We start from the raw sequence: 25,563 nt of genomic DNA, 5'->3' as shown, positions 1-25,563 counted from the left end.
GATTGAGAGAGTGGGCCAGATGCAGGAGAGGGATGGAGGGCAGGAGACAGGTTCACTGTTCAGGATGGCCTATGTCCCTGGAACCCTATTTAAAAATTGGCATCACATTAGCTCTCCTCCAATGATTTGTTACAGAAGTTGATTTAAATGGTAGGTTAGCAGCCCTGCAATTTCACATTTGAGTTCCTTCAGAACTCTTGGGTGAATACCATCTGGTCCTGGTGACTTACTGTTGTTTACTTTATCAATTTGCTCAAAACCTTCTCTAATGACACCTCAATCTGGGACAGTTCCTCAGATTTGTCACCTAATAAGAATGGCTCAGGTTTGGGAATCTCCCTCTGTGGTAAATGAAGGGGCTGAGGGGATAGCACCCTTATTTAACTCCCCAACCATTCAGTTAGCTATAGAATCCCCCTTAGCGATGTACCCTAACTGCCTTACCTGTAAAGGGTTAAGAAGTAAACTTAAAATGAGTTGGCACCTGACCAGGGGAACCAATAGGGAAGCTGTACCCTCTCAAATTGGGGGGAAAAAACTGTCCGGGGTGTGGGTCTTTGTTCTCTTGGCTGCAGAGAGACAGGGCAGCAAGTGTGCTGTAAGGGTGGACCAGGTATGGAAATCATCAGCGTCATACCTAGACTTTCTCATTTGAAACTACAGATATGTAACCAGAACAGGAATGTTTAGACAGACACAATCAGGTTTTGTTTTTTTAATTTTTGGACTTGTGGATTCCTCTGTGCTAACTCCGGGTGCTTGTGTTTGCTTTGTAACCTTTAAGCTGGACCCCAAGAAAGCTATTCTTGGTGCTTTATTCTTGCAATTGTTCTTTTAATATCTAGCAATCACCTAATTTTCCAAATGTGTTTTCTTTCTTTATTCAATAATTTTTCCCCTTTTTAAAAACATGATTGAATTTCTGTTTCTCAGCAGGTAAAGAGGTTATGCATACTGTATGTTAATTACCTGGTAGAACAGCTGAGGTTCCTTCCCCCCCCCCCCACCCTTTCTCAGCATTCTCGAGGGTAGGGTGGAAAAGCCGAGGGGCCTCAGAAAAAGCTTCCCAAGTGAGTTTTGTCTGGGTTTGCAAAAGGCAGTTTTCACTTGAGTGGTGGCAGCATTACCAGCCTGGAGTGGCAAGTTTTAATTTTAGAGTCCTTGCAGGCCCCCACCTTCTGCACTCGAAGTCCCAGAGTGAGGAATCAGCCTTGACACCCTCAAATTCTCAACCCTGAAGACCGATGCAAAGAATAGTTTATCCACAATGGCCTTATCATCCTCTAGTGGTCCTTTATCATCTGGATCATCCAGTGGCCCCACTGGTTATTTAGCAGGCTTCCTCCTTCTGATTACTTACAACTTTTTTAGCTATTACTTTTTGAGTCTTTGGCTAGCTGTTCTTCAAATTCTTTTTTGGCCTTTCTAATTATATTTTTACACTTCACTTGCTAGAGCAGGGATTGGCAACCTTTGGTACGTGGCTCGGCGGGCCGGGTCGGTTTGTTTATTTGCCCGCATTGGCAGGTTCAGCCTATTGCAGCTCCCACTGGCCGTGGTTCGCGGCTTCAGGCCAATAGGGGAGGCAGGAAGTGGGGGCCAGCACATCCCTCCAGCCGCGCCACTTCCCACAGCCCCCATTGGCCTGGAGCAGTAAACTGCAGCCAGTGGGAGCCGCGATCAGCAGAACTGGCAGGTAAAAAACCAGCCCGGCACGCCAGGTAGCTTACCCTGGCAAGCAGCATGCCAAAGGTTGCTGATCCCTGTGCCAGAGCTTACTCCCTGCCCGCACTGAGCGCACAAGGTCTTTCCACCCCCTGATGGAGCTGGCCTTACCCCACTCGGTCTGGAACGCGGGGGTAGCAGGTTTGTGTCTGATCTCTCACCAGCTTTCCCGGCGAGTGCCTCTCTAGCAGTGCAGTGATACCAGGTGGTGTCCTCTCGTTTCACGCTTCTCATTCCCAGATACAGCTCACTCTTGGCATTGTCTGTGGACATGGTGAACCGCCCTTTCACTGAATCCACATAGCATTGGGCAGAGCCGTTAGTGTAAGTAATTGAGACAAAATGCCGGGCTTTTCCCAAGACTCTGCTGGTACCAGAACATTGTGTAGCTGCTGAAGGTGAAGCTGATACCTTTACAGGAGAGCCGGATGGACTCCCCTTCATTTCTAACAGCCCCCCAGACTCCACCAGCTGCATCTGGGACTTGACACTTGATGGAGAAAACACAATGAGCACAATGACAATTACTAATACCTATGGACTCTCACTAGAGTGATAAGGGGTGTCTAAGCAACATACATAGACAGAAAGACAAGTTGCTGGATAATACTATAGAAAGAAGCATAGATGTGGATTGAAAACAGTAGAGTGGAAGTACCGATGTATAAAGAGCTGTTAGGGATTTTAAGGGGTCCCACTTGCCCCAGACTGTGTCCCGCTTGCCCCAAGTTGAATTAGCTGAGCATAATTAACATTAGGCCATTATAGGTCAGCTCTGCTATAGACTATAGGATAGCTGGTATGGCATAAATCGGAAAGAGAACAGGGAAAAGGGAAACCAACGCCTGAATTGATTGATAGTACATGACAGTATAACAACATATTAGCAATGGAAAATTAATAAAAGAGTCTAGTATGTAGTAAGGGTTAGGAGGTGGCTGTAGTTGGGAGGGGGAGGGGGGGGCTGTTGTATTTGGCAGATTGGGTATTGGGCAATTTTAAAAAAATAATAAGTTTATTAAGATCCAGACCCCACCCATAGGGTCAGAAGCAAACTGCATCCTAACCCCTGCCTTTCAGGCCCAGGCCTGTTAGCAAAACCAATTGCTATATAACAAAGGTTAACTTCTGCAATTCTTGTCTGTCTATATCAGGGGCACAAGGGGGTGATGAAGAAACCAGAGAAAGGGAACTGAGGAAGCTCAGCTAGAATGCTGAGCCTTATCCAATGCAACCACTCTCCCACGCTCATTAATTTAACACACACACGCAGTCCTGCACTGGCACTTGATCTCGCTCACACAGACCAGCTCGCTCTTTAGCAGCCAGATACCTTAACATTTCTGCGACTCTCACTGTCCCTTAAGAGCCTAGTGCAGCCCTCAGAAGGAAAGTGACATCATCCTTTAATAGTTGGCTCGACCTGGCCAATGCCTTCGAGTCCATCCCCCACCACCACATATTCAACACACTCCAGGAGTTCGGGATGCCGGAGACCTTCCTTCGCCTGATCCGGGAACTCTACAGGGCTGCCCTCAGCCCCATCGTCTTCAACCTCGCCATGGAGCCGCTCCTGCGGGCGTATGGCGCCCGGCCGCTACATGGCGGAGGGTGGCGTCTTGGCCTACGGACGACCTGGTCTGATCGCGGCGACCCAACAAGAGACTCCAGGGCATGATCGACACACCGCCGAAGATGGAGTGGGACCCGCTGCCGAAGTTCAGCCCGGTCTTTGGCGGTAATTCGGCGGTGGGGGGCCCTTCCGTTCCTGGACCCGCCGCCAAAGTGCCCCAAAGACCCGTGGCGGGGCCCCCCTCTGCCAAATTACCGCTAAATACCGGGCTGCGCTTCGGCGGCGGGTCCCGCTTCAGCGGTAATTCAGCGGCGGGGCGGTCCCCGCTGCGGGTCTTCGCGGCACTTTGGCGGCGGGTCCAGGAACGGAAGGGCCCCCCACCGCCGAAGACCCCAGGCCCCTGGAATCCTCTGGGCGGCCCTGCCGGCAGACCCCCGAGAACACCATCCGGGAGATCCTGCAGGATGCCGCCAAGATTGACGCATCCCTGCTGGCGCCATGGCAGAAAATCAATGCCCTCAACACCTTCCTGATCCCCCGCATCGCCTTCGTCCTGAGAGGATCCACCGTGGCGAAGGTGCCCCTCAACAAGGCGGACAACACCATCCGGCAGCTGGTGAAGAAGTGGCTGTCCCTACCCCAGAGAGACAGCAACGAGCTCGTATACATCGCCCACCGACACGGGGGCACCAACGTCCCCCGCATGGGAGACCTCTGCGACATCGCGGTCATCACGCACGCCTTTCGCCTCCTGACGTGCCCGGACGCCGTGGTAAAGAACATCGCGACGACCGCCCTGCGCGCTGCCACCGCGAAGCGAATCGGCAGAGCTCCCTCTGACCAAGATGTGGCCACCTTCCTGAGCGGCTCCCTGGACGGTGAGTTCGCCTGGGACAGGAGCGACATCGCTTTGCTGTGGACCCGCGCCCGCAACGCCACGCGCCGACTGGGAAAGCGATTGGGCTGCCGATGGGTGTGGAATGAGGAACGGCAGGAGCTAGGAGTCCTGGTGCCACATATCGGGACGGAGGGCAACACCGTCGTCAACCCCGGAGCCAGAGGCGTGCTGGAGAGGTCGCTGAAGGCCGCCATCCGCGCACTCTACATGGACACCCTGAAGAAAAAGCCAGACCAGGGCAAGGCTTTCGAGGTCACCAGCAAGTGGGACTCCAGCAACCACTTCCTCCCCTCAGGCAGCTTCATCCGTTTCGCCGACTGGTGGTTCATACACCGCGCCCGACTGAACTGTGTCCCCCTCAACGGAGCCATCCGCCACGGGAACCCGGACAAACGCTGCCAGAGGTGTGGGTACGCCATGGAGACCTTGCCCCACATCCTGTGCAGCTGCAGGCCCCACGGCAGAGCCTGGCAGCTGCGCCACAACGCCGTCCAGGACCGCCTGGTGAAGGCCATCGCCCCACACCTGGGAGAGATCGCTGTCAATCGCGCCATCCCCGGCACCGACAGCCTGCTGCGCCCGGACATCGTCATCACGGATGAGGACCGGAAAAAGATCATTCTCTTCAACGTGACGATCCCATTCGAGAATAGGACCACAGCCTTCCGCCAAGCCCGAGCCCGCAAACTCGAAAAGTACGCTCCCCTGGCTGACACCCTGCGAGCAAAGGGTTACGAGGTCTACACCGATGCTCTGATCATTGGGGTCTTGGGCGCCTGGGACCCCCTTAATGAGGTGCTGCGGACCTGTGGGGTGGGCCGTCGCTACGCGCGGCTCATGAGATGCCTAATGGTCTCGGACGCTATTCAGTGGTCCAGAGACTTTTACACAGAGCACATCACCGGCCACCGTCAATACCAAGAGTGAGCTGGCATGACTTCGTGCACCCACAAGGGGGACGAGACCTGTAAACTTCCCCTGTTGGACTTTATCCCCTGAGCCCTGAACCAACCAAACTGAACTCTGCCCTGTGAGGGTCATCCTATCATCATTACCCAGTCCGCTCATTTATTCATGCCCATGACTATCCATAACCCGTTTGTATGAGTAATGTGCCCTCACTGCTTGTTGGCTGTACCTTGAACTCATCCACATTGTATACCCCACATTGGGGACATGACAGACTGTGTATATGGATATGCCGTCCAATATAAAACGCTAACGTCCCCCTACAACCTGTATGTTACCCCCAATGATACAATAACTGACGCTTCAAACACTTTGTATCGTTTATTTTTAAATTTTCTCTCTGGGAACTCCCGGGTCAGGGTCATGTGATGCTTGGTTTGGAACAGGAAACGTAGCTAAGCAGCCTACATCTCCTGTAAGCTGATAGGCGAGTGTCAATTCCAACTGACAGGAAGGGAGGGGGAGGGTATTCCAACACCCCCTTTGCAAGAGAACCATGTCCCGAAATGTTGTGTCTCTTTCTTGTTCTGCCCATGTTGAGTATGGATGGTATCTGCACACTGTGCACCCAGAGACATATCGCTGACGGACGAGGACTTGTCTAGAAACCCCGGATATTCTGAGATACCAGTGAGTGGGCTGATTTCAATGTTTTGTACTACAGAATGACAAGGCCACTGTTCCTGCCTTTGCCATTACAAAGTGCTCTCGTGAGCTAATGGCCAGGCACCCAGAGCTGCCAACCTTGAGATCTCCTAGCAGGGAAAGGGGGGCAGGTCCCAAAGCCTCTTTCCCTAATAACATATCTCCGGCCCAGTGCTGAATCCTCTGTTCCACCACCACGGGGCAATGAAGGAGGCAGTGTCGGATATTCCAGCAGCCAATGTAGGTCGCACGCTGATTGGGGGGCACCAAAGCAAACCCGTGCTGCCCTCTAGTGGTAGGTACTAGGATAGAAGACAGAGTGAAAACTCCTTTAAAAGAACGTAAAGGTGGCTAATATGTGAAGCCCTCTAATGAGAGGAGATGCCAGAACTCAGGTTGCTCGTGGAATCTCAACTCTGCCCCTTGTCGGCAATGACACAAGACTTCACACACGGTTTTTTCCGGTTTCAGAGTCTGTATCAGCAAAAACAAGGAGGAGTCCTCGTGTCACCTGAGATACTAACAAATTTATTTGGGCATAAACTTTTCCGGTCTAGAACCCAGGGCCGCCCAGAGGATTCCGGGGGCCTGGGGTCTTCGGTGGCGGGGGACCCCCCGCTTCGGCGGTAATTCGGCAGCGGGGGGCCCCTTCCATTCCGGGACCCGCCGCCGAAGTGCCCCAAAGACCCGGGGCAGGGACCCCCGCCACTGAAGCGGGACCCGCCGCCAAAGTGCAGCCGGGTCTTCGGCGGTAATTCAGTGGCAGGGGGCCCCTGCCGCGGGTCCGGAACGGAAGGGCCCCCCGCAGCCGAATTACCGCTGAAGACCCGGCTGCATTTCGGTGGTGGGTCCCACTACGGCGGTAATTCATTGGCGGGGGTCCTTCCACCCCAGAGCGGAAGGACCCCCCCCCCGGCGAAGACCGGGAGCAGAAGAAGCTCCGGGAGCCTGGGCCCCGCAAGAGTTTTCCGGGCCCCCCGGAGCGAGTGAAGAACCCCGCTCCAAGGGCCGCGAAAAACTCTCGTGGGGGCCCCGGCGAGACCTGGGGCCTGGGGGAAATTGCCCCTCTTGCCCCCCCTCCGGCCAGCCCTGTTCTTTTATACCCTTTAAGCTGGACCCCAGGGAAGCCATTCCTGGTGTTTAATCTTTTTTCTAAATGTTCTTTAACATCTAGCAGCAACCTGATTTTCCAGATGTGTTTTACTCTTATTTTATATATAAAAATACTTTTTTAAAGAACATGATTGGATTTGTGCCTCTTAGGAGGTAAAGAAGTCCGTGTGCATGTTATTCAGTTAGCTACTAAGAGGAACACCGAGGTTCCAGGTTCAGCTGGTGGCAACAGCTAATTTCCTTTTCTCTTTTCTTTGCTGGTTCTTCCCCCTGGGGAATGGGAGGTGAAAGGGCTTGAGGGTACTCACAGGAAGGAATTCCCAAGTGCACCTTTCTGGGCTGTCAAGGGGGTCCTGCATTTGCATGGTGGCAGGGATGGGACCCAAGGCCAGGGGATCTGGAACCTTGGGAGTTTAATACAAGCCTGGAATGGTAAGTATTTTTAAGGTCTTTACAGGCCCCACCTTCTGCACTCGGGGTGCCAGAGCGGGAAATCAGCCTTGACAGCCAGTTAGTTAGATAATGTTTGCAAAAAAAAACAGGAGTACTTGTGGCACCTTAGAGACTAACAAATTTATTTCAGCATGAGCTTTTCGTGAGAGCTAAACTCTTCTTCTGCATAGAAAAAAAAACACACAGACAGGAGATATATATTTACACAGAGAAGAAAAAAAAAAGGTGGAAGTATGCATACCAACAGGCAGAGATTAAGAGATTGAGATGAGCTATCGAGGAAAAAGGAAAAAAAAATTTTGAGTGATAAATTAAGATGGCCCAGGAGGGAGGAGAGGGGAGAACTAACATATAGATTCAATTGGTGTAATGTAACCCAACCCCCAGTTTTCTTTTTGTTTACAGTTAATTTACAGCAATTTATCTATTAATTAAAGTAGTTAAGTCTTCTCTCTTTTTTCTTTTTTTTTTTTTTTTTTTTTTTGTTGCAAAAATCACTGCTGTCACTGTGTGTGTTTAGTGTTTAGAAAGGTTCTCCCACTGTTTTTTGAATGTTATGATTCCTGATGTCAGATTTGTGTCCATTTATTCTTTTGTTTAGAGACTGTCCGGCCAATGTATGTGGGGGCATGGGGGCATTGCTGGCACATGATGGCATATATCGTTGGTATATGTGCAGGTGCACCCCTGATGATGGTGTGTGTGTGTGATGTGGGTGATGTGATGGTGATTGTGGTGGTGTGGTGGAGCTGGGAGGGCTGGCATCGGGCTTTAGGGTAGGATATTTTCCTGGGTTAGTGTTTATGGTGTGTTGGTGTGCGGTTGCTGGTGAGTGGTTGAGGGTTGGAGGCTGGAGGAGACTGGCCTGTCTGTCTGGTGTGGAGAGAGATCTGTCTGAGGGATCATCTTTTGATAATCTGTAAATCTTGATGATGATGTTTTGGTGGGGTTTTTAGAGTGGCTGTAGGTGATGGTCTAGTTGTTTTCTTTTATTTTTTTTTAGGCTTCTTTTGTAGTAGGCTGTCTGGTGGTCTTCTTCTGTGTTCTGTCAATCTCTTTTCACTTGTTTAGGTTTGGTTTAATTTTTAGATGGTGTTGTGGAGAATGTAGGTGTTTATCTCTCTGGTGTCTATCTTGTAGCTGTGTATGGAGTAGCTAGCTTGGCTGTAGACAATGGATCGTGTGATAATGTTTGTAACCACACCTCGCTGAGGGCCTTCAGGACTCTCTCTTTTCAGTCATGCACAGGGTGGCCTTGGAAGGCCAAGATAAGGCCAACGGCTACAGATGGTTAGGGCAGGTGAGAACCCTTCCCCATCAATGATTTCCCTGTAATCTGTGCTGCCAGCAGGGCTCTCCAGGGTTTGCCCCGATGCCTCTTTCTTGGCCTCTCAGAGCACAGGACAGACCCTGTCTCTGCGTCTCCAGCGGGTGCTCTGTGCGCATGAAGGGAGGACGGAGAAGACCAGCGGCACGGGGATCACATACGGAGTAAAGGTGAATATCCCTTTGCAAGCTTTACACGGTTTTTAACATTTGATCATTTGAGATGTGGCTTCAGGTGTCACTGTAATACTTTTGTCTCTTTTCTGCCTTGGTCTAAGACGTCACTAATAACATTTGCTTTGTGTTTAGATTAAACTGATTTAGGGGAAAAACCAATATACAAGTGTGGAGAGGTGCAGAGGAACATTCCCCTGTGGTTCGATTCTCTGTAACTGCCCCTTGCAATGTTTGTGCAGCTGGTGTTTACCGCTGGAGGAGCAGGAGAATGGACTAGTTTGCTGCCTGTTCTCATCCACTGTGACAATCCCCATCTTCCGACGGAAGCCTCCTTTGTGCATTTGTTAACTATTTAAACAAGTAGCCGTCTGCTTTTCCCCGCGGCTGCCCGCGCCTTGGCAGCGGGATAGGGTCGGGGGAGTGGGGAATTTGGTCAATGCTGCCTCATTACTTCCCTTCAAAGCGCTCCTAAAACCCTCCTCTGCCCTGGAGCATGAGGAAGTATTGACAACAGGCTGCTGTTTCGCTGAGGGGTCCCTGCGGATCAATATTGTCTCACTGGTTCCTTGTCTCCCCTCCCCCATGTATCTCTCCCTGCTCATCTATCTCTTGTCCTACAGTTCATACGCTCCTGGGGCTCTGACCGGCTGTTGGATCTGTTGTGCAGCGCCTCGCACACTAGAGCCCCGGTCTGTGACTGACTCCAGGGGCCATCATGCAAAATAATAAAATAACAATTGACTTCACGTGGAGCAGCAGGAGCAGCTACTCCCTCGTGCCGGAGAGACGCAAATAAAGGACTCGTATTAATTAGTGTGTAACTGTTTTCCTTTCCCAGCCTGTGTCTGGCCGAGGCCAGGGAAGACAAGCCGCAGGAGAGACATCCTGTCCCCTCTGCACGCGTGTGTTCCAGTGACTGTGTCAGTCTTGGTGGTGCCGGGAGCGGCGCACAAGCAGACAGACCAGCCTGTCTCCTTCCGAGCGTGTTTGCTGCCAGGGGCTCCCTGCTGTGTAGCGCCGGAGCGCCACCTGCTGGGCGCTTCTTTTCCATTCACACCCGGCGAGGTTTGTGTCTGAGCTCAGCCCGGCTTCTCCTCGCTGTGTCTCGCACAGTAATACCGGGCGGTGTCCTCCGCTTTCAGGCCCGTCATGTGCAGGTAGAAATTGGAGCTGTCCTTGGAGGCCGTGAATCGGCCCTGGATTGTCGGGGAGTAGCTGTTGTCAGACGATGAATAATAATAAATCAGCCACTCCAGCCCCTTTCCCGGAGCCTGTCGGACCCAGTACATGCTATAGCTGCTGAGATCAAAGCCGCTCACCGCACAGGTCAGTTTGGTGGATTCTCCGGGTTTCTTAATCTCCGGGCCGGACTGGGTGAGAACCACCTGTGCCCGGGCCCCTGGAGACAAACAAAGCGGGTTGTTAGAAGTAATGTTTAAAAACAGCAGATTAGCGACACAGACAGACACACTAGAGAGGAGACAGGCCCGCATGTGGAGATTAATCTAAACACTCCCTAGTGTGACTCCCCGGCCGGATCTCAGTGTCCTCCCACGCAGGACGAGTTGTGAGGGGATTTTCTACAGCACCCCCAGTATTCAGCACCACGAGCTCTACTGACTTGCCTAGAGAGACGTTCCCAGATAACTTTAGGAAAAACCCTCAGCCCAGGAACTGCAGCGCGATCTCAAACCGACGGTGAACAGAGAAACAAACCCACCGGAGAGGCCAAGCAGGAAAACGCAGATTCCCAGCGGACCCAGCATGGTGATGGGGTGGGAGCGCAGCCCGGTAAGTCCCTGAGCCGGATGCGGGGCCTTTGGCTGAGATGCTGGAGTCGGTGGTTAAGTAGGGAGTCGGCTGTGGCAGCTTTGCATATTCGGGGGAGAGCCGGGGGGGTTGGAAATAAAAGGGGCTGAACCCAGCAAGCGGGCAGGCCGGGCGAGAGGCTGATGGGGGGTGGGGGCGTGGCGCAGTGAGGGTCGGGGGTGACGTGATATAGTAGAGAAGAGACCAGAACCCTGAGCCGGAGAACGGGGCTAGGTGAAAACAGACGGGGAAGAAGGATTCCCTGCCCCAGACTTGGGACATGAGCTACAGACAATCTGAGAGCGACGCTTCCTCGCTGCCTGTTCTTGGCAGTTTGGTCCCTGGACCGAACCCCTCGCCACAGGCCCTGCCAAAGCATGAGAGTCCCCCTGCCCCCCCAGGAATGCAGACCATGAAAGCTGGGACAGGCATAGGCCCCATCAGTCCCTCCCCTGACGCTCCAGGGCTTCATAGTTCTCTGCAAGGTGCAGGGCGGGGTGTTCTATGGGCTGTGAATCAGGGACTCCGGGGCAGGGCCCCTGCAAGGAAGTTTTGTGCCCTAGGCGAAACTTCCACCTTGTGCCCCCCAGCCCTGGAGCAGCTCCCCACCCCCAGGGCCGGGGCTACCATTTAGGCGAACTAGGCGGTTGTTTAGGGCACCAAGATTTGGGGGCGCCAAAAAGCGGCGCCCCCCCCCAAAATGTTTAAAGCCGTTTCAGCGGCCGCTGCGCTGAGCCCCCCCCGGCACCGCTGGCAGCCCGGGGGTTCCACTGCGCAGTCGCTGCTTCGCTTTTCCCGCCTCCCAGGCTTGCTGCACCCAGGGGCGGCTCTAGAAATCGGGCTGCCCGCGCGCGCGGCGCCGCGCCGCGCTTCCCTTCCCGCGGTCCGCTTCGCTCGCCGCGGCTCGAGCTCCGCCCGGCCGGCCTGCGGCGGCGGACGACGGCACGGGGGGCCGGGACCTGCGCCCCGCGCGCGCGGCGGGGGCGCGAGCTCGGCCGGGCCGCTGGAAGACGGGACATGCGCAGGAGGCCGCAGGCACCCGCGGCCGCCCCCGCCCCGCGCCCAAGCGCGCCGCCCGCCGCCGGCGCGCCGCGCCCGCGCCCTGGCTGCACCAATCAGCTGTTTGACGCCGCAAGCCTGGGAGGAGAATTAGAGCGGGGGCTGCGTGCTCAGGGAGGACACGGAGCAGAGGTGAGCTGGGGTGGGGAGGGGGCGCCTCAGGGCGGGGGGGAGCTGCTGCTGGCGGGAGGCACCTCAGGGCGGGGTGGGCAGGAGTGGTGCCAGGGTTTTTGGCACCCTAGGCGGGGGTCCTTCTGTGTTCCAATGCTGCCTCCTGGTCGCCTAAATGGAAGTGCCGGCCTTGCCCCGGGTCAGTTTTGTCTCTGCTACAGACTCACTTTGTGATCTCGGGCCAGTCACTTAGGCTGAGATTTTCAAAGGAGGCCGAAGGAGCAAGGAGTCCCATTGCCAAGCAATGGGATGCGGGTGCCTAAATCATTTGGGTGCCTTCAAAAATCCCAAACTAAAAGGACTCGGTGGGTTTCTTGGGCAGTGTCCTAAACAGCTGGGTTTGGGTGACAGCCAGGTGGGTAGAATGACCCTGAAGTTACTCAGGAAGGAAAACCAAACCGTTACCTACCTCCCGACTTGTCCTTGTGTATCACAGCCCAGTCTTGAACTGGTCAGTAGCCACAACGCGCTGCACAAGCACCATGCGGCCTTTGCTGGTCTGTGCGAACAGTGGCAACATTTTGGTGGGCAAAAGTGGCGGCGGGGGAGGCGGGGAGATGATGTTCCACCCCCAGTCTTTGTACAGTGTCTCTGGCATTTCTTGCTCTTAGTTCATGTTTACAAAGCGGGTTGAAGAGAAGAAAGTTCATTATTCATAGTAACTGAGGCAGAGTCTATTTCTGCATTGCCAGCCACTAAATAGTCCAGGGGTGGGCAAATGTTTTGGCCCGACGGCCACATCTGGGTGCGGAAATTGCACGCAGGGCCATGAATGTAGGACTGGGACATGGGGGTGGGGTGTGGGAGGGAGTGGGGGAGGGGGTGCAGTGTGCAGGAAGGGGCTCAGGGCTAGGAGTTGGGGAGCAGGAAGGATGCCAGGTGTCCGAGGGGTCACAGGGCAGGGGGTTGAGGTGCAGAACAGGTGAGATGGGGGCTCAGGGCAGGGGGTTGTGGTGCAGGAGGGAGTATGGAGTGCAGGAGGGGTCTCAGGGCAGGGGGGTGGGGTGCAGAACAGGTGAGATGGGGGCTCAGGGCAGGGGGTTGTGGTGCAGGAGGGAGTATGGAGTGCAGGAGGGGTCTCAGGGCAGGGGGTTGGGGTGCAGGAGGGGGCAGGGGCAGCTCTAGGAATCCCGTCGCCTCAAGCAGGGCGGCGCGCTGTGGGGCGCTCTCTGGCGGTGCCAGTCCCGTGGCACCGGGGGACCTCTGGCAGACGTGCCTGCGGAGGGTCCGCTGGTCCCGCAGCTCCAGTGAAGCTTCCGCAGGCACGTCTGCAGGCATGACTGTGGAAGGTCCGCCGGAGCCAGCTGCCGCCCTGCTGGCAAAATGCTGCCCCAAGCACCCGCTTGGTGCACTGGGGTCTGGAGCCGGCCCTGGGAGGGGGTGTGGAGTGCGGGAGGTGGCTCAGGGCGGGGGGTTGGGATGCAGGGAGCAGCAGGGGCTCAGGGCAGGGGGTTAGGGTGCAGGAGGGGTTGTAGAGTGTGGGAGGGGCTCAGGGTGGGGTTGGGGTGCAGGAGGGGGTTGGGGTGTGGGAGGGGCTCAGGGCCGGGCGGTGGGGTGCGGGAGGGGGCTCAGGGCAGGGGGTTGGGGTGCGGGATGGGCTCAGGGCAGGGGGTTGGGGTGCAGGGTGTGGGCTCTGGTCTGGTGCCACTTACCTGGAGTTGCTCTGGCTCTGGGGTGGCTGCTGCTGGCACAGGGGCCAGGGCAAGCTCCCTGCCTGCCCACCCCAGCCCTGCCCTGCTGCACTCCTGGAAGTGGCCAGCACCACGTCCCTGCGGCCCCTGGGGGAGGGCGGGCAGAGGGCTCTGCGTGCTGCCCTTGTCTGCGGGTACCTCCCCGGAAGCTCCCATTGGCCATGGTTCCCCAGTCCCGGCCAATGGGAGCTTCCCGTGCTTAGCTCTGCGGCACCATGGGGGTGCCAATCCCGCGGGCCAGATCCAAACCCTGACGGGCCAGATCCAGCCCGTGGGCGGTAGTTTGCCCACCGCTGAGCTAGGCCTATCCACGTGCTTTTGCTCCAGTTTTCATTCACTAAAGCCCCAGTCCTGCAAACGCCTCTGCACAGGAGCCCTCCACAGGCACAACTGTTTGCAGGATCAGAATCTAAGAGAGAGTAAATAGCATAAAGCAGCTTCTTAAAGTGACACCGATGAAAATACAACCACAGATCTATGTCTTCAAACCTTGGAGTGCTCTGCTTTACCCATACGGTCACTCCCAGGTAGCCACAAGACCCCAGATGCCAGCAACTCACCAGAAATCTTGGCACTCCCCCCCATGAAGCCTAATTCCCCCAGCCCCTCACCCCCGCAGCCTGCTCTCCCTAGCCCCTCCATCTCGTGCAGCCAGCTCCCCCCACCCTGGCTGGGGCTGGGACACTCCAAACCCTCCACTCCCACCTCACCCCACTGACGGCCACATATCTCCTATTTCTCCCATCACCTCACCTTCCTCCACCTCCTCTCCAGGGTCCAGGAGGCACCTAATTACTGGAGCCAGCCTTTGGGGCTCCCTTAGTTAGGTAGAACAGCCTACATTAGAAGAACAGCGGGCATGTCAGACCGGTGCTCCTCCGGGCGGGGCTGGGCCTGGGGCTGGCTCCTTTGGCTGTGGGGTGTCTCCAGGCTCGGCCAAGAAGGGAGGGTTCAGGCGGGAGGAGTGGGGCTGGGCGCTAGCCTCCCATGCCGGGGCAATTTAAAAGGGTTTGGAAGCCCAAGAGCCCGGGCAGGGGGAGATGTGGAAGGCTGGTTTAAGTAGCACATGGACTCCCAGCGGGAGAAGCCCAGGGGCCCAGTGCCCTCACAAAGGGTGGGGGGAACTGAAGTCAAGCCCCGGAGGTGGGGAAGGACCTTGGTTCAGAGCTGCCCCTGGGAGGGGACTGAACTGTTGTGTGATGGGCTGAGACCAGGGGCCCAGTGGGAGACACTGGCTGGGACTGGCCCTTGCGGCTGAGAAGGGGCCAGCAGAGGGGTGTGAGAGGAGCCGTCCCCTGTCACTCCCCATCTGGGCCTGGGGGGCTGCCGGAGAGGTAAGGGTGCATGTGCAGAGGGCTGGAGCGACTCCCCTCTATCGTGCAGCAGGGAGCAGGGGGACTGGCTGAGGGAGAAGCCTCATAGGAACAGTTTGAAGTCAGCTGTTCACTCCAGGGGATTAGGGGCCATTTCTGGCATCCTTGTTAATTTCCCTCACAGTTGTTGGGGCTGGAGGAGGGAGGAGAGAAACCGATGTGACAGTGACTTTTCCCATTCCACTGGCTTGTATTAGCTCTGGATTTAAGCTGTGCAGCCAAATGCCTATTGTATTCTGCCCCTGCCTTGGTCTCACCCCCCCCCCCCAACAACTGTGAGTGAAATTAACAAGGATGCCAGATATGGCCCCTAATCTGGTCTGAACAGCTGAGTGAACAGCAACATTCAAACTGTTCCTATGCAGGCAGCAGGCAGCCTGGGGAGGCTTCTCCCTCAGCCAGTCCCCCTGCTCCTTGCTGCAAGCTAGAGGGGAGCCCCTGCTGAGTGCGGGGGGTGTCAGGGAGCCGCCTCGGCAGCCTGGCTGGAGGAGGAGGGAGGAGAGAAACTAATGTGACAGTGAGTTTTCCCTTTCCAAGCTTTCATTAGCTTTGAGTTTAAACTGGTTTTTGTGCAGCCCAAAGAGGTGAAACAAGCCAGTACTGTATGCAGGGGCGGCTCTATGTATTTTGCCACCCCAAGCATGGCAGGCAGGTGGCTTTCGGTGGCGCGCCTCCAGGAGGTCCCCGGTCCCGCGGCTTCAGCGTCCCTGCCACCGAATTAGCACCGAAGCCATGAGACCGGCAGTCCTCCCGCAGAAATGCCGCCGAAGGCCGCCTGACTGCTGCCCCTCGCAGGGACCGGCAGGGTGCCCCCCGTGGCTTGCCACCCCAGGCACGTGCTTGGTGCGCTGGTGCCTGGAGCTGCCCCTGCCTGAATGCTCCACGTATTTGTGGTACGCTGCTGCATCTTTTTTTACCGGCACGCCGCACCAGCCCGTACCGGCTTACTTTCACCTCTGTCTCCCTTGGCTGGCCCCCAGCCTGCGGGCTCTGCACCACCTCCTGCAGTCAGCCCATCCCCCCAGCCAGCCCCCCTGGCCCACGGACTCTGTGTCGGTTCTGGTGGCCAGCCTCCTCCTCCGGCCGCCTGCCCCACCCCGCCCCAAGCAGTGGTGAGCGGTACGAACGCAGGCCGGAGGACTCAAGGAGCAGGGGGCACCCACGCAGCCGTTGGACAGAGAGAAGTGGCGGTTTCCTCTTCAAAGCATCACTTTTCTCAAGCTGGCTGCGCGGCCACCCTGTGCTCCTTCGGCCGACGTTCACTGCCACCTGTACCTCCTGCCATCTCCCCGGAGGCCAGGACCAGCTCCAGGCACCAGCTAACGAAGCAGGTGCGTGGGTAGCCAATACCAAGGGGTGGCCCTCCGGCCGCTATCGGGGCAGCGCGTCCGGGTCTTCAGTGGAAATTTGGTGGCGGGTCCCTCAGTCCCTCTCCAAGCAAAGGGCCTGCCGCTGAATTGCCGCCGAAGAACGGAGTGGTGGGATTGTGCTGCCAAGGCTTCTTTTTTTTTTGATACTTGCCAAGGCAGAAAACCTGGAGTCGGCCCTGGTTGCACGGAGCAAGGAGGATTACTTTATGGAGTATGAAGAGGAGGAGGAGGACAGAATCCCCCCCCCCGCAAGGCAGGAACTATTCTTAACGCAGGATACAATAGCCTCCCCTGACTCCCAAGGCAGGCTCCCATTCCATGACCCTGGAGAAGTTACTTCTGGTGAGTGAGAGCCTGATCGGAGCCACACAATGGGGGGTGGGGGAAACCCGGCCATGCTGGGCTGTTCCTGTTTAGTTTAAAGGGCTCATCCCTGCTCAGAGCCTCATCGGAGCCACGCAGTGGGTGCAGGGATGTGTGTGTGTGAAGCAATCATCCTGAGAGCTCGCAGGCCCTCCTTTGATATGGCAAGCCCCCTCCCCAGGCATCGCTTGCTATGGGAAAGGGGGCCCGGCAGTTTGAAAGCATTGAAATGACTGTAGAAGAAGCAGAACCCCACGTGCCCCTAGGGCGTACCATGGCTGTCTGCAAGCTGAATTCTGTTGCCCGGCTGCGTGTGATGGCTCATTCACACCAAAGTGGCAGGCACTTCAGTACAAGAGGCAAAATGTGACCTTGTACAGAAAGAACATGTGCTGTGTACTATGAATTGCCTGCTCCACTGAGGAGTGTCCCCTTTGTTCTCTGAAGTGTATCTTTTAAAATACTACTCTCCCTTTTTCTCCTCCCACAGGTGCAAATGTTTCAACACGACCCCTATCTACTCCATCCCAGAGTCTGGTCCAGATTAGAAGGTGGAAAAAATGAACTCGGGATGACATGTTTGCTGAGCTCATGCAGTCCTCCCCCACTGATAGGGCCCAGCTGAATGCGTGGAGGCAAACAATTGTGGAGTCCCGTAAAGCATTACAGGAACACGAAGAGAGGAGGGAGGTGCGTGATGAGAGCAGGCAAGACGCTATGGTCAAGCTCATGGGGGAGCAAACTGACGTGCTCCGCTGTCTGGTGGATCTAATGCAGGAAAGGCAGCAAGATCACAGACTGCGGCTGCAGCCCCTGTATAACCGCCCTCCCTCCTCCCCAAGATCCAGAGCCTCCTCACCCAGACACCCAAGAACATGGGGGGAGGCTACGGGGACCCACACACTCAACCCCAGAGGATCACCCAAGCAGCAGAAAGCTGGGATACGCAAACTTTTGATTTGATTTCTGGAATTTTCCTTCTCTCCTCCTCCACGCCCCCTCCCCTGGTCTACCTTCTGATTTCTCTCAATAATGTGTCATGCAACAAATAATAAAGAATGTTTTTTAAACAACTGTGACTTTATTTCCTTTCAGATATATAGGGGATGGGTGACTTCAACAGAAACAAACACAACTGTCATGAAACTGGCTTTCAAAGCTTCTCTGATGCCCTGCTCACCCTCTTCTAATCTCCCTGTTGTCTGGCTGTGAAAAATTGCCCACCAGGCGAGTTGCCTCAACCTCCCACCCCACCATAAACACCTGTCCCCTTACTCTCACAGATATTGTGGAGCACACAACAAGCAGCAATTACAACTGGAATATTGGTTGTGCTGAGGTCTAACCGAGTCAGTAAACTGCACCAGCGAGCTTTTAACCATTCCAAAGCACATTCTAGCACCATTCTGCACTTGCTCAGCCTATAGTTGAACTGATCTTTATTACTGTCCAGGGTGCCTGTGTACGGCTTCATGGGCCAGGGCATTAAGGGGTAGGCTGAGTCCCCGAGGATAACTATAGGCATTTCAACATCCCCAACTGTTATTTTCTGCTCTGGGAAGTAAGTCCCTTCCTGCAGCTGTTCAAACAGATCAGAGTTCCTGAAGATGCGAGTGTCATGCACATTTCCCGGGCATCCCACATTGATGTCAGTAAAACGTTCCTTGTGATCCATGGTGCTGTAAGCAAGTTGAGAAGCAAGTGGCCATAGCACGGTGGAAGTACTACCTTGCAGTTTATTTACTGGCTGCCCCAGTGTGCTGGTGCCAAGATAGGGATATGCATTCCATCTATCGCCCCGCCGCAGTTAGGGAACCCCAGTGCATTAAAGCCATCCACAATGGTCTGCACATTTCCAAAAGTCACTACCCTTGATAGCAGCTGGTCAATGATTGTGTTGGCTACTTGCAGCACTGCAGCCTCCACAGTAGATTTTCCCACTCCAAACTGATTCCCAACTGACTGGTAGCTGTCGGGTCTTGCAAGCTTCCACCGTGCTATGGCCACTCGCTTCTCAACTGTGAGGGCTGCTCTCATCTTGGTGTCTTTGCATTTCAGGGCAGGGGACAGCAAGTCACAAAGTTCCATGAAAGTGCCCTACCCATACGAAAGCTTCGCAGCCACTGAGAATCATCCCAGACCTGCAACACTATGTGGTCCCACCAGTCTGCACTTGTTTCCCGGGCCCAGAATCAGCGTTCAATGGCATGAACCTGGCCCAACGCCACCATGATCTCCCAGTCACCACATGCCGTGCTTCTAGGAACATCTGTGTCCCTGTCCTCATCAGTATAGTAATCGTGCTGTCATCACTTCCTCGCCCACTTTTGCAGGTACTGCACATACTGCTGGATTATGTGTGAGGTATTTACAATGGCCAAACTGCTGCGGTGAGCTGAACAGACTCCATGTTTGCCGCACTATGGCATCTGCGCGGAAAAAAGGCAAGAAATGATTGCCTGCAGTTGCTCTCACAGAGGGAGGACAACTGACGACTGTAGCTATCCCACAGTTCCCGCAGTCTCTGCCAAGCATTTGAATTCTGGGTTGAGCTCCCAATCTCTGACTGTCATGGGTGGTTCTTGGTACATGTTGTCAGGTACTACCACTCCCCTCCCCCACAACCCCCCAAGGAAAGCAACAGGAAAAAATAGTTTCTCACCTTTTTTCACTTTCACCTATGTCCACTGGCTGCTGCTGGCAGATGCGGTGCTGCAGTGCTACACAGCAGCAACCCCTTGCCTTGCTGACGGCAGACGGTACAATAGGAATGAGAGCTGTCATCATCATCCCGTGGGTGCTCCTGGCCAGCCTCAGTGAGGTTGGTCGGGGGCTCCTGGGCAGACATGGATGCGCTCCTGGCCGGCCTTGGTGAGGCCGGTGGGGGCGCCTTGACAAAAATGGGAATGACTTCAGGTCATTCTCTCTTTAAGTTTCATCTAATGGAGATTCAGTCCTGCCTGGAATGTCAGGCAAGCCTACTAAAGAACCAGAGTGGCAAACAGCCGCTCCAGGTCAGTGTCCCAGACATCCCACAGAAATGATGAGCTGCTGCCATTCTAGGGGGTGCCCCTGCAACAACCCCACCCATTGCTTCCCTCCTCCCCCACCCCTCCCCGGCTACCTTGGCAGTTATCCCTCCATTTGTGTGATGAAGTAATAAAGAATGCATGAATTTGAAACAACACTGACTTTATTGCCCCTGCAAGCGGAGATCAAAGTGGGGAGGGGAGGGCAGTTGGCTTACAGGGAAGTAGAGTGAACCACCATTCTGCACTTGCTCAGCCTATAGTTAGACTGCTCCTAACTACTGTCCAGGCTTCATGAACCATGGGAGCAAGGGATAGGCTGGGGTAGGTGCGACCACACCATGCTGCTGGCTGGAAGAGCAGCCTGAGGCAGAAGCCTCCAGCTGGCATGATATTCCAGCCTAGGCAGGACTGAATCTCCATTAGACAAAACTTAAAGAGAGAATGACCTGAAGTCATTCCCATTTTTATCCAGGTGCCCCCAACAGACCTCACCGAGGCCGGCCTGGAGCACCCATGTGTGCCCAGGCGCCCCCGACCGACCACACCAAGGCCGGCCAGGAGCAACCATGACAGCAGCAGATGGTACAATAGGACTGATAACCATCTTTGCTAACTTGCAAGGGCAAGGAGCTGCTGCTATGTAGCAATGCTGTACTGCGTCTGCCAGCAGCACCCAGGAGACGTACGGTGACAGTGAGCTGAGCGGGCACTATGCTTGCCATGGTATGCCGTCTGAACAGATAACCCAGGAAAAAAGGTGAGAAACATTTTTTTTCCATTGCTTTCACGGAAAGCGCGGGGAGGGGACTGATGACATGTACCCAGAACCACCCCCAACAATGTTTTTGCCCCATCAGGCATTGGGAGCACAACCCAGAATTCCAATGGGGGGCAGAGACTGCGGGAACTGTGGGATAACTACCCACAGTGCAATGCTTCGGAAGTCGACGCCAGCCTCAGTACTGTGGACACACACCGCCGACTTAAAGTGTTTAGTGGGGACACACAAAATCGATCGTATCAAATCGATTTCTAAAAATCAACTTCTATTAAATCAAACTAATTTCGTAGTGTAGACGTACCCTAAATCTATTACTGAGAACCACTGTGCTCCTGCTGCTACTGCAGCAACTACCTCTTGGTACTTGGCCACTCCCGGGGCAGAGGCAGGGCCGCCCAGAGGATTCTGGGGGCCCGGGGTCTTTGGCGGTGGGGGGCCCTTCCGTTCCGGTACCTGCTGCCGAAGTGCCCTGAAGCCTCACGGCGGGAGCCCCCCGCCGCCGAATTACCGCCGAAGCGGGACCCGCCGCCAAAGTGCAGCTCGGTCTTCGGTGGTAATTCGGCGGGGGGGGGGTCTCCGCTGCGGGTCTTTGGGGCACTTCGGCGGCGGGTGCCGGATGGGAAGGGCCCCCCCACCGCCAAATTACCGCCGAAGACCGTGCTGCATGTGGGCGGTGGGACCCGCTTCGGCGGTAATTCGACACTGGGGGGTCCTTCCACCCCGGAGCGGGAGGACCCCCCGCCGGCGAAGACCGGGAGCGAAGAAGCTCCTGCGCCCTCTTGCCCCGCCCCCTCTGGGCGGCCCTGACCCTATCCACCCCCCCCAGAACACCCACAATCCAACCCCCATTCCCTGCCCCTGACCGCTCCCCAACCTCTGCCCCCTCCCTGTGCCCTGACTGTCCCCAGGACTCCCTGCCCCTTAGCCAACCCCCCCGGCCCCGGCCCCAGCCTCAGCCTCTTATCCCCGGCTCCCTCCTCACCCTGAGTCTCAGCGCCTCTCCCGACAGCTGCAACGTGTCTCCGGCGGGGCCTGAGCTCAGTCCCGCTCAGAGCCGCGTGGGGAGGGGGCGGGGCTGGGAGCTCCACGCCGAGCGGAGGGAGCTGAGCTCAGTCCGGAGCTCCCAGCCCCGCCCCCTCACCACGCGGCTCTGAGGGGGCGGGGCTCAGGGGCCCCAGCGGAGACACGCTGCGGCGCTGTCTGAGGACGCCACTTGATGTGCTAAGGCGCCAGGAGGGGGGCGGAGCCGGGAGCCTCAGCTGTTCTCTTGGGGGCCCCTGCGGAGCCCGGGGCAAATTGCCCCCTTTGCCCCCCCCCTCTGGGAGGCCCTGCTAGAACCCACTTCATCGGATGCATGGAGTGGAAAATACAGGAGCAGGTATCTTTCCATGTATTTATGTCTTCTAGTGTACCCCACACTGGGGAGGTATAGTGGGAATGGGGGCACCCAGCCCCTGCCATGGGGAGAGAAAGGGGGACCCTAGTGTGGGAGGGAGGAGGGAATGGGAAACACAGAGGACACGCCCTGTAAAAGAAAGGAGGTCAGTGAAAATGGGGAAAGGGGGGCCGTGCACACAGAGCCACTGGGATGGGGCAAATATGGGGGACCCTGGTATGGGAGGAGGTAGGAATGGGAGAGACTCCAGCGGGGAAGAGCCAGGGGAGTCCCCGAAAAAAAGAGGGAGATAGAACAGCGGCAAACAGAGAGTTTGTGTAGGGGAGGGAGTGATGCAGGAGACCCCTGGGTGAGCGATAAGCGGAGCCTGCACACGCTAAGAAGTGTGCAGACCCCTGCTTGTAAACAAGAACACACTTCATGGTGCCCCGGAGATGTGGCTCCCTCCCCCTCCCCCCGGTGCACATAGGGGACATGACTCATCTCCTTTCGTTTTGGAGACACCCCACCCTACCCTCGGCAGTTTGTGTCGGGATCCCGGTGCGCTGTGTATCACGGTGGATCCCAGAGAGCACAGAAATACACCGCCGAGTCAGCCCGCTGCGCCCCCTCTATGGACAGTGTGAACGATTTGACATCGGTGCTGAGCTCGGAGGAAAACCGAGGGGGCACAGAACTGGGCTTGTATTCATTTCCCCTCTCATTTCTGTACAGTAGGAACAGAGGCTGCTGCCCAGGCAGCTGCTGGTACCATCCCAGGGCGTAGTACGTGTACGTGGTGCTGTACTGACAATTCAGTTTCACTGGCCGCCCTTCCCTGGCTGACGCAGACACTCGAATCTGGGTCACAGAGTTCCCAGCCACGGGACCTGGCAGGAGAACAATGGAGGCAGAGTAAAACCAGTGAGTTGGAAAACCATAGTCTTATTGCCAGTAAAATGGAACCACTTACAGACGAGAAAGAGGCAGACGGCGATCCACATCTCGTCTCCACCGCTGTCACACACAGAATGGGGCGTCTGCTGCGTTGTCCAGTCTATTTAAAGTCAAGGACCCACTCCCCCTCGTGGGAGGGCTGCGAATAGACACAGGGAGAAATTCTGCCCTGGAAGCAACCCGGAGACAATGCGAAGAAATGTTTTTTTCTTAAACAATTTCTCTTCGGTGTAGGTGTATAACTTCGTTATGTTTATTGCAGGCAATTAATTAGGTTACCATTTCTCCGTAGGAGTATACTCCATAAAAGCAGACAGACAGACCGACAGACAGATACACATGTATTTATTTTCAGAGAGACAGACTGAAAGATGCACGTGTATTTATTTTTTTAGAAAGAGACAGACAGACAGAGAGACAGACAGAGACACAGAGAGATTTGTTGTCCTTGTTTTGGTCTCAGGATATGAAAGAGTCAAGGTGAGTGAGGTAATATCTTTTACTGGAACAACTTCTGGTTGCGGAAGGGACACGTTTTCGAGATTCACTGAGCTCTTCCTCAGGTCTGGAGACGGAAGGCAGTCCTGAGGAGAATGTCTCTAATACTGGAAACCTTGTTTCTTCCACCAAAAAAAGTTGGTTCAATAAAAATTATTACCTCGTTCACCTTGTCAGCTAGCTAGCTAGGTTGTATGTGTTTATATGGAGAGAGAGAGAGAGAGAGAGAGAGAGAGATCGAGATCCTTCCCTCCTACTGCAGACATTTGGGTTAAGAGTGTTCTGTAGATCTGCAGATTAGCCTCTTGACACGTTTCTTCTTTAACTGTCCATGGAGCATTTCCACCTTGGACAGCTCCTTCAGTCTAACTGGTCACAGAAGATGGATTGTGGGTGAATAGCAGCACCTTGTGGCCATTTCTTTGAGTTACAAAATTAGGCTTCAATTCCCGCTCTGCGCAGGACAAGATCTATCTATCTATCCTCATCCACCCCCTCTATCTATACTAGATAATGTTTTCACCCCTCTAGCCAGAAGGCCGAGAAGCTATGCTATGCTATGCTATGCTATACTACCTACCCGTGGATCTCTAAAACTGCTTTTAATGGATTATACTCTGTTGAAAGAGCCCAAACCAGACTCGGTATAAACAGAACTAAATTCTATACTAATGCTGTCTGATAAATGCACTTCTTCCGGTTCTTTCCGATGGCTTCCCTGACAGCTTCACACACATACACAGAAACACGTGCACACAGAGAGAGAGAGAGAGAGAGAGACCCTAGCCACTTGTGCCCCAGAGCTGGCCATGGTCCGTGGTTTGCAAGCTATGCCCCTCCCCCCTCTCCCCCGCCGCCCTGTCAGTTTTGGCTCTGCTCCGCAGCACAGCTGTGGCACCGTGGGGACTGGAAGCGCAGTAATACACCGCCCTGTCTCGCAGCTCTGCGCTCAGGATCCTGAGGGTGAACCTGTCGTTGGAGCTATCAACTTTCCCTACGAAGCGGCCCTGGAAGCCTTCTCCATAGTGGTCCCCTTCTCGGTAAATCCAGGTCAGGGGGCCCCGCTGCCCCTTTCTGTACCAGTACATCCAGTAGCTGCTCATCTCCCCTCCCGTCACACGGCACTGGAAGGTCACTTCTTCGCCCTCCCGGACTGCCAAGGCCTGGGCACCTTGTTCCAGCACCACCTCACTCCCGGCTGCTGGCGAGACAATAAAACGTGTTAAGAAGGCAAAGAGATTAACTGCCCGCCAAGGGGCAATAAGGGAGAAGGATAAAGGTCAGCAGAGATGGCCGATCAGTGAAATGACAGGATCCGGCAGGGCACGAATTATTCTGTGTAACTGTAAATCTGGAGAGAATTTAACAGCTTCACAACCAGTTAAAGATGACGAAAACAAGAAAATAAAAACAAAACCCTGGAAACCAGACTTAATACACCAAAACCTCTCAAACGTAGAAACCTGAAAATTTAAACACATAAAGAAAGAAAAAACTCAAATACAAAAATCTGAAAGTCAACGTTAAAGACTCACACACACAAAGAGGAAAAGAAAAAGACATCCAGGAACACCCTAAATCCAAAATTAACACTGAAAACACACACAAATATAGTAGCATAGGAACACAAAAACACGAATATGAAAACCTGAAGAACAAAATAAAAAGTGAATAATAAACAAACTGAAAAAGTACAACACACAAAACAAGAACATAAACACCACTAAAGCTGCATAAACACAGAAAACATAAGAAACTCAGGCAGTAAATTCATACACAAAAACCTGAAAACCAAAAGAAAAAAAGAACAGAACAAACCCAAGCACAGAAAGCAAATGCAGAATTGGGGTCTGTGCTATTGTGTTTTATTTACTTCGGCATAAGTTGCTGAGAAGCAGCAGAAGGCAGCAGCCTCTTATCATCTCTGCAAGAAAACGACAAGAGTTTCTCAGTCATCCCCTTTGTAATACAAAAGTTTATGTCACGTGCCCCTTCCTCTGCAGACGCTGGCAGAGGAAGGAGATTGGCAGCACTTCGATTTCTGAGTAAGCCTGGCTTCAAAAGCAACAAGATGGAGCCCTCCAGCCTTTGTCGTCTTTAGCACTCGGGGTAACACACCGCGGCTCCCCACAAACCCCTCCAATCGGACATGGAGCAGCCAGACATCAAACAGCTCTTTCGCCTGAGCAGGGCCCGCTCTAGGCA

The 25,563-nt window shown here is 54.7% G+C and overlaps 1 protein-coding gene and 1 gene segment (V, D, J or C); both read right to left on the bottom strand.

The window, feature by feature from the left end:
- Positions 1-9,958: 9,958 nt before the first annotated feature.
- On the bottom strand, positions 9,959-10,679 carry LOC120380725. The segment is given in 2 exon segments: positions 9,959-10,278; positions 10,600-10,679. Coding segments are annotated over 2 exon segments (366 nt in total).
- An 11,797-nt stretch (positions 10,680-22,476) lies between these two features.
- LOC120380724 (immunoglobulin superfamily member 3-like) lies at positions 22,477-25,336 on the bottom strand. The gene is made up of 4 exons (XM_039498662.1): positions 25,232-25,336; positions 24,257-24,559; positions 22,877-22,960; positions 22,477-22,793 (listed from the first exon to the last, which is right to left on the bottom strand). The coding sequence occupies exons 1-4, from the start codon at positions 25,278-25,280 to the stop codon at positions 22,477-22,479; spliced, it is 753 nt and encodes a 250-aa protein (XP_039354596.1). The 5' UTR covers positions 25,281-25,336.
- Positions 25,337-25,563: the final 227 nt, after the last annotated feature.

This window comes from Mauremys reevesii, linkage group 13 (assembly GCF_016161935.1).
Source record: "Mauremys reevesii isolate NIE-2019 linkage group 13, ASM1616193v1, whole genome shotgun sequence".
In the NCBI taxonomy this organism is placed as follows: Eukaryota; Metazoa; Chordata; order Testudines; family Geoemydidae; genus Mauremys; species Mauremys reevesii.
Note: the sequence above shows the minus strand (reverse complement) of the source record. Positions and strands in the feature narration are given on the sequence as shown.

Coding starts and splice junctions, on each gene's coding strand:
- LOC120380724 (XM_039498662.1), bottom strand. CDS start 25,280: ATGATAAGAGGCTGCTGCCTTCTGCTGCTTCTCAGCAACTTATGCCGA. Junction 24,560..25,231: donor TCTCAGCAACTTATGCCGAA/GTAAATAAAACA, acceptor TTGTCTCGCCAG/CAGCCGGGAGTGAGGTGGTG. Junction 22,961..24,256: donor CTGCGCTTCCAGTCCCCACG/GTGCCACAGCTG, acceptor GACTTTAAATAG/ACTGGACAACGCAGCAGACG.